Source organism: Sciurus vulgaris, assembly GCF_902686455.1.
Source record: "Sciurus vulgaris genome assembly, chromosome: 5".
Lineage (NCBI taxonomy): Eukaryota > Metazoa > Chordata > Mammalia > Rodentia > Sciuridae > Sciurus > Sciurus vulgaris.
Genome location: NC_136465.1, coordinates 156,830,729 through 156,843,736, shown reverse-complemented (window position 1 = coordinate 156,843,736; position 13,008 = coordinate 156,830,729). Strand labels below are relative to the sequence as shown.

The 13,008-nt window shown below is 36.4% G+C and overlaps 1 protein-coding gene across 1 annotated transcript in view; it reads right to left on the bottom strand.

Moving 5' to 3' along the window:
- CFAP54 (cilia and flagella associated protein 54) overlaps positions 1-13,008 on the bottom strand; it is a gene marked incomplete at its 5' end in the record, with an annotated part of 326,512 nt that overhangs the window by 239,155 nt on the left and 74,349 nt on the right. The window contains 3 exon segments of the mRNA XM_079142877.1: positions 48-224; positions 9,318-9,439; positions 9,528-9,614. Of these exon segments, the coding sequence (XP_078999003.1) occupies positions 48-224; positions 9,318-9,439; positions 9,528-9,614 (386 nt within the window).

The following is a 13,008-nucleotide window of genomic DNA, read 5'->3' as shown; positions in this document are numbered from 1 at the left end:
TATTTATGTTGCTTTGCATGAGGCAGAGATCATAATGGGCACCATACCTTAACATCGGAAATAAATGGAGTAGGTTTCAGTGTCACAGAACAATGAGTTCGGGATAGCAGCAGAGGTGGAGGAGGAATTCTGTTCTTCTTTCTTTTTGAGCTTTCCAAATATTTCTGATATGAATATAGGGCATTTTGTTCTGCTTCAACTTTCACAATTAAGGAATATGCTTCCTATAATGAAGTGTGGAAACAGAAAAACACATTTCAATAGGTTGAACCTCCTTTATATTTGCAGAAGACAGATTATGTTAAACATTATCTTTCTATATGCAATCATTTTATATACCTATATATAATTATGCAGCATTAGAAAATGGATACTAAATAAGGTTAAACATGATCACCAATAGCATATTTATATGTCTAATGTATTATCATATGTTAATATGAGTCATTCTATTTTAAAACTAAACTCTGAATATCACCATCATATTTCATTATCCTTAAGAAGTTCATAGCACAATCATATACATTTATATTGATTAGTGCACCTTGAAGTATGACTTTCAGGTATGAAATTATTGAGAAATGAAGTTTGTGACATGAACATTAAGAGTTTCTGAGATGTCAGAAAAATGAAAAAAATAGACAAAAATACTTATTCTGTTAACTTGAAAGAAAAGCAATTGCTTTTTTTCAAAGGTTATACAAAGAGATAACATATAAAACAAAGAGAACATAAAATAAGCTCTAAATAATATTTCAAAAGTAAGGCTAAATAAATTCAGCAATGATAATTAAATTTCCTAATAATATTAGCATATCAGAACTGCTCAACTAATAGTTAAAATAATTTATAATGAATAATATTTTAGTCTTGATAGTCCTAGGTAAGCTTGCTCCACTAGTTTTCACTTTTCTAAGATACTTGAACATTTTTTTTGGGGGGGTGCTAGGGATTGAACCCAGGGCCTTGTGCTTGCAAGGCAAGCACTCTACCGACTGAGCTATCTCCCCAGCCCCCATACTTGAACATTTTTAACAATAATTACTGATTTTCTATAAATTTGATAAACTAGGAAAGTTCTTTCTCTAGCATCATTAAAATATTACCTGTAGTTAATGCCAAAATATCATAAAAGTCCAAATATAGCACTCTTAGTGCTAATAGTGAAGCACTAAAAGAATTACTAATAAAATCCAGAAGGAGACAAAAGGCAACTATTCCATTTTATTCTGGAAATTGTATCTAATTTAACAAACACAAAAGAAAAGAACCTGGAAATGAGAGGGCAATATGTCTATCAAATTTCAAGTATATTCACTCTGATAAAAAACCTGTGCTGCTTTCCCTACAGGAGACATGTAGAGCTAAAATTTTCCATTTGGAAATCTGGACCTCAAACTCAAAAGAAAGGTTGAGACTAGAAATAGGATTTGAGTGTGCTTCAAAGTTGAACCAAAGGGAAACAAAAGATATTCTATTTTGAGCATTTTGTTAATATATCTTCATTTGCATCACAGGTTATAAAGATCTTCAGATTACATCAGAACAGGTAAAATCAGGTTAAGGAAAAATTATGCAACAATAGGGAAGGAGACTAATACCTTGAAAATCTGGAGACACATCCTTCCTCTGAATTATGTTTGGAGCCTATAAACTAAACCTGCAGTGCTGGCCCACATGCCCTGATATTAGCGCACCCTGTCTTCGACCCCATCTCAATTTACTAGCCACCTGCCCTGGGCTGCCCACATGTAATCCCAAAATTGTGTGAGGTAGCTCCTGCTCCAGTAAACCAACTGGACTTGATCATCTTCCAGCTAGACTCTAGCACCTTCTCTCTATGCCTGTGAGCCCAGAAAGGATTAAAACCTGCCTGCTCTCTGTCATGGGCTATCACACAGACATTTCTCAGACTGGTTATTGATCAGTATCACTTCTGGAGTTTATTTAAAATTTTAAGGTGGTTTGTTCCCAACCCAAAATTAGAATCCCCAGGGTAGGACTGGACCATTTGTCTTATTAACAAATGCCAAGGATACGTCGCTACATCTGAAGGATAGCAAGGACTGGGAACCACTGATTTAAATGAGCAGATCTACCCTTCTCTCCATCTCTAGTCCCCTGCTCTTCTTGCCCTTCAATGACTCCTCAACCCTTTCTATTGGCCTTTCATTCCAGTCATGACCATATTTATTTTCTAGCCTTATCTTCTTTTCTATACTTTCCCTCTCTCATACTGATCTCTGTATCCAACCTAACATCTGAAGTTACGAAAGAAAAGACTTCACTCATCCCGAGAACACTATGCTTTTTCATGCCTCTGAGTCAATGCCCAAGAAATTCCCTCTTCCTAGAGGATCTTACAACTTCTCTGCTTCAAGACCCACCTGAGCATCATCTGACACCTCTAAGATAGCACCATGCACTTAGGTAGTCCAAGCTCTTCACTGTCTTTATTTTAGCAGATATTTACAATATGTTACTTGTGTGCATGACTATCCACAGCCTCTAAACAACAAGTGTCTTAGTGGAAGAGACAGTGCTTTATTTACTTCTTTGGGTTCAACTGATGTGTTATGAATGAAAAACATATTAAATTATGATGGAAGAGGAAACAGAAGATCTTTTTTATAATGTATTTAAACTAGCATGATTTAAATGTTCTGATTGAGTCTTGATCAATTTTAACCTTAGGCCTCCAACTCAGATTCCATGGCCCAATTTGAAACAGGTTAGCAAAAGTATTGAATTTTTAATAAAAGGTCATGAAATAAAAGTTGAAAACACAGTCCTTGGTTTTGGGAAATTAAATTCTATAATAGAACTCAAGACCAACCCTAATGCCAGATAAAAATTAGAATTCAAACTGAGTCAAAACACTGATCTATCAATTAGGTTTCATGTATAAGAAAGTGATTGAGGGTTTCTTAAGGGGATTCTTTAACTAGAAACAAGTAAATAGCATGGGGAGTGGGAATCAAGAAAAAAAACAATTCCCATGAAACCAGTTACCCTCAATTTTGAGACAGTGTCATCAATAAGAATATGAATGTTATTTGCAACAACTAAAGTATTTTAATGGAAAAATCTAAATAACATTCCCTAATCAGAAATCAAGTAGATTTCTATGACTTATATGACTTATCACACAATGGAAAAAAACTAAAACCTCACTTCCTCCCCTTGTCTAGCACAGAATTGGGAAATTACAAGGGCTCACTAACCTTGAAAGAAGAAACAATCCTTTATCTATCCAAGAGAAAGGTTCATCCACGGAACCTCAATAGGAAGGGACTTTTATGCCAATTCACAAGGGGAATAAGCTCTGACTGTTTTTTCAGTGGTGCTATGTGCCACAGTGTGCTGCAAAACAAGTCAGGTCCAGAGCATCTTTATCTGGATTAAATTTCTCTGCCTACAACTTCCATTAGAGAAAACAAGACCTGCCTCTCTTCACAAGCTACCCAGTGCTGATGAAGACAGGTTGACGTTAAATACATTTGACACAAGCTTGACACCCACAGTGCAGCAAAACACTAATGGAAAGATGTAATGCAATCTTGAGGGCATGATTAAGACATATGTAAACAGCTATCACAGGACTGGAATGATAAAGTGCCCCATTTACTACCTATTGAGCAGACCTCCCTGAGGTATAGTGTGGGTTCTCAACATGATGATGTGCATGGCAGAAGAAGAAAAGTAGATTAAGTCATGCCCAAGAACCCTGGGAATATTGCTGAGATTAAAATAGGCAATTCATAAGATAAATCTAAGAGAAAATAAAGAAAGAAATGTGTAGTTTTATAAAGAGAAATATCTGAAGCAACAGAAAATAGTTCAAAAAGAATGTTTCAGAGTGCTTAAAGTGAAAGTAGTAATAATAATAAAGGCTAACTTTTATTGACAACCAACTCTGTACCAAAAGCTAAGCATTTAAATACATCATTTCATTGAAACTTCCCAAGAATCCCACTTTACAGATGAAGAAATTAAAACTCACAGAGTATAAATAACTTGACTTAGGTCACACAGCTAATCCGCAGCTGAAGCAGAACTCTAATCCAAGACCTTTATATTCCTAAACCTAACCCCTGTGCTATCTTGTCTCAATACAAAGCTAAGTTAAAAAAAAAAAAAAAAAAACATATGGAAAGGCAACCTAGATGAAGTTTTCCATGAAGAACCTTTAAAACACTTGAAAGGAAAACAAAAATGCATAATATGCTAAATAATATGTAAATATGCTAATACATAAATATGCTAAAATATTCTGTCAGTAGTATGAAACCTGGGGGTCAAAATATGACCCAATAGGAGGGGAGGGGTCACAATAAGAAATGGCTGGCTCCTTTATAAGGAAGAGTTCAGCATGGAATAATTAAGAAGTGAGAAGATATATGAAATCATATACATATATATATACACATATATCATATATATATATACACACACACTCCTCCTTCCCCCCTTTTAAAAAAGAAGCAAATAGAATTGACTTAAATGCCACAAAATAGAAAAAAAACAATTAAATCCAATTACTGTTAGGATAGTCAATAGAGTGATATTTAAGGGATACCAACAAGTAAATTTGGAAAATATTAAGTCCAGAAGTTATTAGAATTTTGACTGACTCTGAGCTTCACCATTAGTTCAGTTTCCAAAATGGGACTACACAATCGTATTTTGTATCAATTACAAAAAAATAATCTGCTAAAGCATAATACTCCTTTGCTATTACCGGTAGTATTACCAGAATCTGGAACTGTTAAAATCATCTCAACTGCAGATTCATTTAGATTCCAACAAATAGCTTCAGGAGAAAACTGGATGCAACAATTGGGTTTTTGTGGAGGGGTTTTTTGTTTGTTTGTTTGTTTGTTTGTTTGTTTGTTTTGTTTTTTGTAGCAGAAACAATTGAGAACCAGGTCTGGACCAAAGTATCCCTGACTGGTCGAGGACCTATAGAACATGGTTATCGTATGATCAGGACAGGGATACCAGAAGGAATGACTTGACAAAGTTTCCTTCCCTAAACAAGACAAATAAGCTTCTTTTCCTTGGTAATCATTTTCTACTGGGGTGCGTAGACTAAAGTTTTAGTCTTTTCATCCCCGTACTGAAGATCTAGACTCCAAGGAGGGGTCAATCAACCTGCTTCACTAGCATCACTGGTCTTCCTCTTGAGGACTAGGGTTCCTGATTACAGACATTCCTCAAAAGGTAATATTTGAAAGAGTAAATGGATGCAATACAGAAAACAACAGTATGAAATGCTGCCTGCAAACCCTTAGCACTTGAATTGAGGGACATTTCTTTCTCTTTCCATTGAGAAATTTCTTCTGTAAAGATGCTGAAAGCCCACTGGTGGACTCTGGAGTGGACTAGGCACAACAACAGGATCAAGTAGAAGGCCAAGGGTATCCAGGATTGGTGCAGTCCTTTTATGTAAACAGACTGTATAAAATGCATTAAAAGACAAAATGGACTTCTAGACATCAAACCACTAAGACAGAAAAACAGGAAAAATAAACCTTCATATCAAGAAAAAAGCCAGTCATTTCATTTGGAAGGTTAACAGTTTATTACCAAAGATTTGTCCCTCGTTCATGGTAAAAAGTTGGTCCACTTTTAATTGATTTGAAATAAAACAGACACCTGATGAGATTATCTGGACCCACAAGGACAGAAAAGTTTTGAAAACTAAGACAAGGTATGAATTATTTAAGAGTCCAGAAGAGTCCCAAGCTTTTCATGCCTTTTTATGGTATCAGGTGACACATCAATTACTGATTTGGGGACAATTTTATTACAAGAGCATGATAATGCAAAACATTCTGTAATATACCCAGCAGAAAATGGTTGCCAAGGGAAAGAAGTTTATTTGTCTTCTTTAAAGAAAGAAAGTTTGGCAATTATTTGAGCCATAGCATCATTGTTTAGGAGAGTACCCTGAGGACTGATCATTAAGCCTTAACACTTGGATAAAAACTACCACTGAGGAGCAGAGGTGGCTACAGACGATTACGGGACTTCAAAATAAATATTCGGCATGTTCCTACTGGGTGAAAATCCTTGCAGAGGATCCCTCATAAAAAGCAGAACCTCTAAACACATCTCATGAGTCTATCCTAATAAGACACAATACTCACAATTTTTCTTAAGTTAAACTAGTTTCATTTAAGAAGCAGAAGGAAAAGATATGCACTAGAAACTTGAGATTTCCCATCTTTCCAGGACTCCCCCAGACTCAGTGGGAGAAAGGAACATACTACGGCAGTATAAAAACAAAACTGAGTCATGATACAATCAAGGGGAAAATCCCAGAGGTTTTACTCCCTTCAGGATCCAAGAGCCCACAGGATTGGTCCTGGAAGAATTTCTAAAAGAAAGAGAAGGTTTATTTTCCATAGAAATAGCACTGAAGTATCACTCCCCCAAGCATGTGTCCAGAGAGGCACCTGCTGAAAAACATTGCTGGGAACACACCCCAGAAGTCTTCAAAGATCAGAGTCCTCTTAGCCTTGACACTTCAGACTACCCAACACTGCCATAAAACTCCATCTTTTTGCATGCTGGAAATTCAAATTTAAAGAAGCTCTTCCCTAATACTGTCAGGACAGACTTCCCCACCTTAAACAATGGCAGCATCTGACCATCCAAAGCCTGATGTAAAAGACTTATTAAGACTCACCTCTACTTTCTCTCTGGTCTCATATATTTCTCTCCACCCTTCTCTACCCCTGTTGCAGCTAAGCAGCTACACTGAAGGACCCGCAGGATGAAAGTGCCCTAAGCCCTTGGTACCTTTGGGACCTTTGGACATACTTTTCTCTCTGCCTGGAATATCCTTTCTGCCCTTTGTCCTCCTCTTTCTCTGGATATTTGGTATTCTTTCAGTCCTCAATTGTATTCTGTGTGTCTTTCAATAGTCACTTCGGGTCACCAGTCTTTCACTTGAACTTCATGTGAGCTCTCTCTGGAGGTTTCCTTCATCACCCCCCACTGTTGAGTTAGGCACTCCCCTGAATTCTCCTAGCACTCTTGCAATTAAAGCACCTACAAAAAGGGCCCATAATTATCTATTTACTTGTCTATGTTTCCACAGACTAGATTTATCTATGAATAAATTTCAAGGACCACAAAGAGCAGGCAGGGACCAGAAAGGCAGGACCACAAAGAGAAGACAGTCCATCAATATTTGTTGAATAAGTAAATGATTTTTTGTTTGTTTTTATCCCCTGCACTCCCCTAATACCAGACACGTAGTGAACTTTCAATAAATATTTGCTGAATAAATCACAGGCACTCAAAATTATTTACTGGATGCATAAATTGATGGACAGTTGATCAGAAAGTATTACATACAGAAATCTTAAATTCCAATATTCTACTTGTTAACCTCAAGCACTTATCCTTCCCACTCTTTCACTCCCTCCTTTCTGGCCCCTGATTTGTTCTCACAGAGATGTTCAGTCTTTTGATATGTCCACAGCCACTCTGATGGTGTTATACTTTCTTCCCCATTCAATCTGCACTCATTTCTTTTTCATACCATGACAATTTAATCCCTACCTTTATTAAAAAAAAAAAATCCTACAGAAGTCTCTGCTGTCACAAACATTCTGCTTCAGTTCTACCCAGAGTATTGCATTAGAATAATGCCACATCACTGTGAGGATGCGGCTCTTGTTCTCCAACCTCCACTAGAACTTCATGATGCTGGCCAGTCCTTTTTCTTGGAGGGAGCTCATCTATTTTTCCCCACTCTCCAATCATCTTCCCCCTCCGTATTCCAACTGCTCCCCCACCACCATTTCTGACAGATACCTATGCCTCCTACTTCATCAAATTATTGAGGTAAGAAAGCATCAACTCAACCCCTTGCCTCATGCCTACCATATGTCAGTTGCTCCTTCCCTGCTCTATGAAAGCATGAGGGGTTTGCCCTGCAGCCCACCCTCAGCTGAAAATGGTTCCCTTTATCTGCGCTTTCAATCTCATCCTTTTACTTCTTCTGTAGGACTTCACCTCATACATTCACTTCACATGTTAACCTCTCAAATCTTCAATTTCTCTCTTTGTTCTTTTCATCATTAGCATAGTAATATACTAATTTTTTCTCTTAAACCCCACAACTCTGTATCCTCCTCCTAGCTTTGACCTACTTCTTTCCTTTCCTTATGATCAAGTTATTTGCAGCATTACTCTCTGTCTTCATGTGACCTTCACTTAGCCAATACTATACTTTGGGTTTTAAATATCCCCCAAAGGTTCACATGTTAAAGACTTGGTCCCCAGCTTATGGTGCTACCGGGAGGTGGTGGAACCTTTAGTAGATGGGGTTTGGTAAGGGGAAGTCAGGCATTGCCCTTGAAGGGATCCGGGCCCCTCCTCTCTCTTGCTTCCCAGCCACCATGAGGTGAACAGGTTTCTTCTGCCATACACCTCCACCATGTTGCACTGCCTCACCACAGGCCCAAATGCAACAGGGCCAAATGACCAAGGACTGAAACCTCTGACACCACGAACCAAAATAAAGTTTTCTTCCTTTCAGGTTGTTTATCTCAGGCATTATGTCACAGCAATGAAAAAGCTAAGCAACACAGCCAGCACAATCAAACTTTTACAGGTCATATATAGAGGCAAAAGTAAAGAAGATCTCATAACTTGAAATGTGATTGTCATCAGGAAATTAAACTAATATCAACATATAATGAATCTGTAAGAAGACAGAACAATTTCCAGGCCAGAGTGAAACCCAATTAAAGGTATCAAAAAGGGCCAGACAGACAACTTAGTGGTAAATTACATGCTTAGTATGCACAAGGCCCTGTCAATTGCCAGCATCCCCCAAAAACTAAACAAACAAAAAACCCCATTGTTAATAAGAAATTAGAGAATCCATTCTATTGTCATGTATATCTAAAAAAATTTTTAAATGAGAGGCTTGAAACATAAATAATCAGTATCCAAGAGAGAAGGTACTTTAGCCAAAGGACTTTAAGCATTTTATTTCCAAGGTAAGAAATGCACAAGGCTGGCACAGTGTCATACCAACATTGTAATTTCCCTCACTGTGACTCCTTCTGATTTTATTTGGCTTCCCACACAGGTTTTTCCTACAGAGAGAAACTCTCTTTTTTCAAGAAAGCACAGGACTAGAGGAATAGAACAGTCCCCCTGTTCAGAATGGACCACATATAGTTCATAATGGAATATAAGAGCAACAAATTATTTTTAAGAAAGAGAAATAAATCACTCATTTTAGCATAAATTGTACATCAGTAGTAAAAACAGAAATGAAATATTATTACCATCAAAAAGTTCTGTGAAGTCATACAGTCTGCATCTTTCTCAAATAATACAAGAGCTTTCTGCATGAAGTAAATCGCTTTGGATAGTTTGTTCTTCTTTATTTTATTCATTACACTTAATTCTGCAAAAACAAACATTTTACCAAAGGGAAAGATGAAAACTATTATTCAAATTCTTTTGGAAAAACAGGTTATCCAAATCCTAATTACCTGTAAAACAACCATCACTTCTAGATTGTTTTAACTTTTCTGAATCTTTGGCAGAAATGTTTTTGCTAGCAGTTGGAGCCTGCAAAACTGAAGAAGACTCTCATTACAATCAGATTTGTGTCCAAGATATGAAATAAAACATTAAAGAGTCCCCCTGTTCAGAATGGACCACATATAGTTCATAATAGAATATAAGAGCAACAAATTATTTTTAAGAAAGAGAAATAAATCACTCATTTTAGCAGAAAATAAAATTATTGCTTCCTCTATTATATCTTTTTTATTAATAGATAAAAATTTAAATGAACTTACTATGATGTAGTTTATTGCAAATCATCTTTTATTTGTCACGGTATACCCCAAGACATAGAATTTCCAAATCGTAAAAGTATTTGATTTTTTTTTTAACTTCATCTTAAATTAAATCATGGAGAAAGTGAACTTTTGTTCATTTGCCTTTTTCATAAAGTATAGAAGGCAAGTTACGATACCAATCAGCCTTTTAGAAAAACTGTTTCATCTTGGCCCCTGTAAGAACTCTGGGTACCCATGAAGATCAGAGCCTGCTCAACTGAAATGCAATTGGTTGCCTGTTTGTTAATTCTGATGGTCAGTACTGACCATCATGGTGGTCCAGAAAAGAAAGGAAACCAGATGAGGGAACAAAGGATGAAGCTATGCAGTTCCAGGGAGATGGAAACTGCTGGACTGGTTCTTGATTTTCATATCCTGTTCTCAAGAGACCTGGCAATATTTTGTTTCTGTCCTTGGAAGGTATTTGTGGGTGTCTATGGTGAATTTATAATTACTCCCTTTTATAGAGTTTTAGTTATTTGTGCTAATTCATACACATCACGATGGGGTAGTGATTGATGAAAAAATGGCAAAAGACAGCATTAAAGGATATAAGGTTTCTTTAATGGAAAAAGGTAAGGGAACTTACTCACATGGGGACAGAAATGCAAAACAGAAAGTAATGCATCATTCTCTCAGTACCTAGGGTTCTGTAAATGCTAATTAAGCTCTCCTGATTATAATCATTGGAGATAAGAAGGATGGGATTTCAAAAAAACTGAATGCCAGACACAGATGAGTCATATTTAATACCACGGTCACCAACAGGGAACCACTGTGAAGTTCTTGAATCAGAATGACATAAACAGAATTTAGGGAACATTAATCTGGCAGTAGCACGCTCAAGTGAAGAAAGACAAGAGAAACAAAGTGATAATCTTGCTAGGGTGGTAGTTCAACAAAGCAGAGGAAAATTCAAGACGACCCTGAGATATTGCAAAGGAAGAATAAGTATTTCCATTTATAATTTAACTCAGCTCTACCATCAATATCTTTAAGTGGTCTCTGATTGTTTTAAAAAATGATTTGGCTTTCAAAGACTTATGATGACAGAGAATAAACTGTTTATAGTTATAACTCCATGAGTAAATAAAACCCAATTTTTGCACTAACAAAGATAATGCAGCTACTAAATGAGAACAGTGGCTAGTTTCTTAAAGGAAACCTGACACAATGATTTTTTTATTTATCTTTTAATTTTTTTACAGACTGCAGTTTGATTCAGTGTACACAAATGGGGGTACATAGTTTCGTTTTCATGGTTGTACACAATGTAGATTCATACCATTCATGTAATCATACATGTACATAGGGTAATGATGTCTGTCTCATTCCACCATTTTCATACCCACTCCCTCTCATTTCCTTCTACATAATCTAAAGTTCCCCCTTTCTTCTCTCCCTCCCCACACCCCACCCCCAAATTCCATCCATTTATTTGCAAATGCCATGATATTATTCTTCTTTATAGCTGAATAATATTCCATTGTGTATATAAACCACAGTTTCTTTATCCATTCATCTGTTGAAGGACATCCAGTTGGTTCCACAATCTAGCTATTGTGAACTGAGCTGCTATAAACATTGATGTGGCTGTGTTACTGTAGTATGCTGATTTTAAGTCCTTTGGTATAAACCGAGGAGTGGGATAACTGGGTCAAAAGGTGGATCCGTTCCAAGTTTTCGGAGGATTCTCCACACTGCTTTCCAGAGTGGCTTCACCACTTTGCAACTCCACCAGCAATGCAAAAGTGTGTCTTTTTCCCCACATCCACGCCAACATCTATTATTGTTTGTGTTCTTGATAATAGCCATTCTAATCGGAGTAAGATGAAATCTTAGAGTTGTTTTAATTTGCATTTTTTTTAATTACTAGAGATGTTGAACACTTTTTCATATATTTATTAATTGCCTGTATGTCTTCTTCTGTAAAGTGTCTGTCCAGTTCCTTGGCCCATTTATTGACTGGGTTCTTTGTATTTTTGGTGTAAAGTTTTGTAAGTTCTTTATAAATTTTGGAGATAAGTGCTCTATCTGAAATGCATGTAAAAAAGATTTTCTCCCACTCTGTAGGCTCTCTCTTCACATTCTTCATTGTATTCTTTGCTGAGAAAAAGCTTTTTAGTTTAAGTCCATCCCAATTATTGATTCTTGCTTTGATTTCTTGTGCTTTGGGAGTCTTGTTGAGGAAGTCTGATCCTAATCCAAGATGCTGAAGATTTGAGCCTAATTTGTCTTCTATTAGGTGCAGAGTCTCTGATCTAACTCCTATGTCCTTGATCCATTTTGAGTTGAGTTTTGTGCAGGGTGAGAGATAAAGGCTTAATTTCATTTCACTGCATATGGATTTCCAGTTTTGCCAGCACCATTTGTTGAACAGGCTATCTTTTCTCCATTGTATGTTTTTGGTTCCTTTGTCTAGTATGAGGTGACTGTATTTATGTGGTTTTGTCTCTGTGTCTTCTATTCTGTACCATTGGTCTGCATGTCTATTTTGGTGCCAATACCATGCTGTTTTTGTTACTATTGCTCTGTAGTATAGTTTAATGTCTGGTATTGTGATACCTCCCATTTTGCTTTTTCTACTTAGGATTGTTTTGGCTATTTGAGGTCTCTTGTTCTTCCAGATGAAGTTCATGATTGATTTCTCTATTTCTATGAGGAATGTCATTGGGATTTTAATTGAAATTACATTGAATCTGTATAGTGCCTTTGGTAGAATGACCATTTTGACAATATTAATTCTGCCTATCCAAGAAAATGGGAGATCTTTCCATCTTCGAGGGTTTTCTTCAATTTCTTTCTTTAATGTTCTGTAATTTTCATTGTAGAGGTCTTTCACCTCTTTTGTTAGATTGATTCCCAAGTATTTTTTTTTTTTTTTGGCTACTGTGAATGGAGTGGTTTTCCTAATTTCTCTTTCAGAGAATTCATCACTTGTGAATAGAAATGCATTAGATTTATGCATATTGATTTTATATCCTGCTACTTTGCTGAATTCATTTATTAGTGCTAGAAGTTTTCTAGAGGAGTTTTTGGATCTTCTAAATATGGGATCAGGTCATCAGCAAATAGTGACAACTTGAGTTCTTCTTTTCCTATTTGTATCCCTTTAATTTCTTTGGTC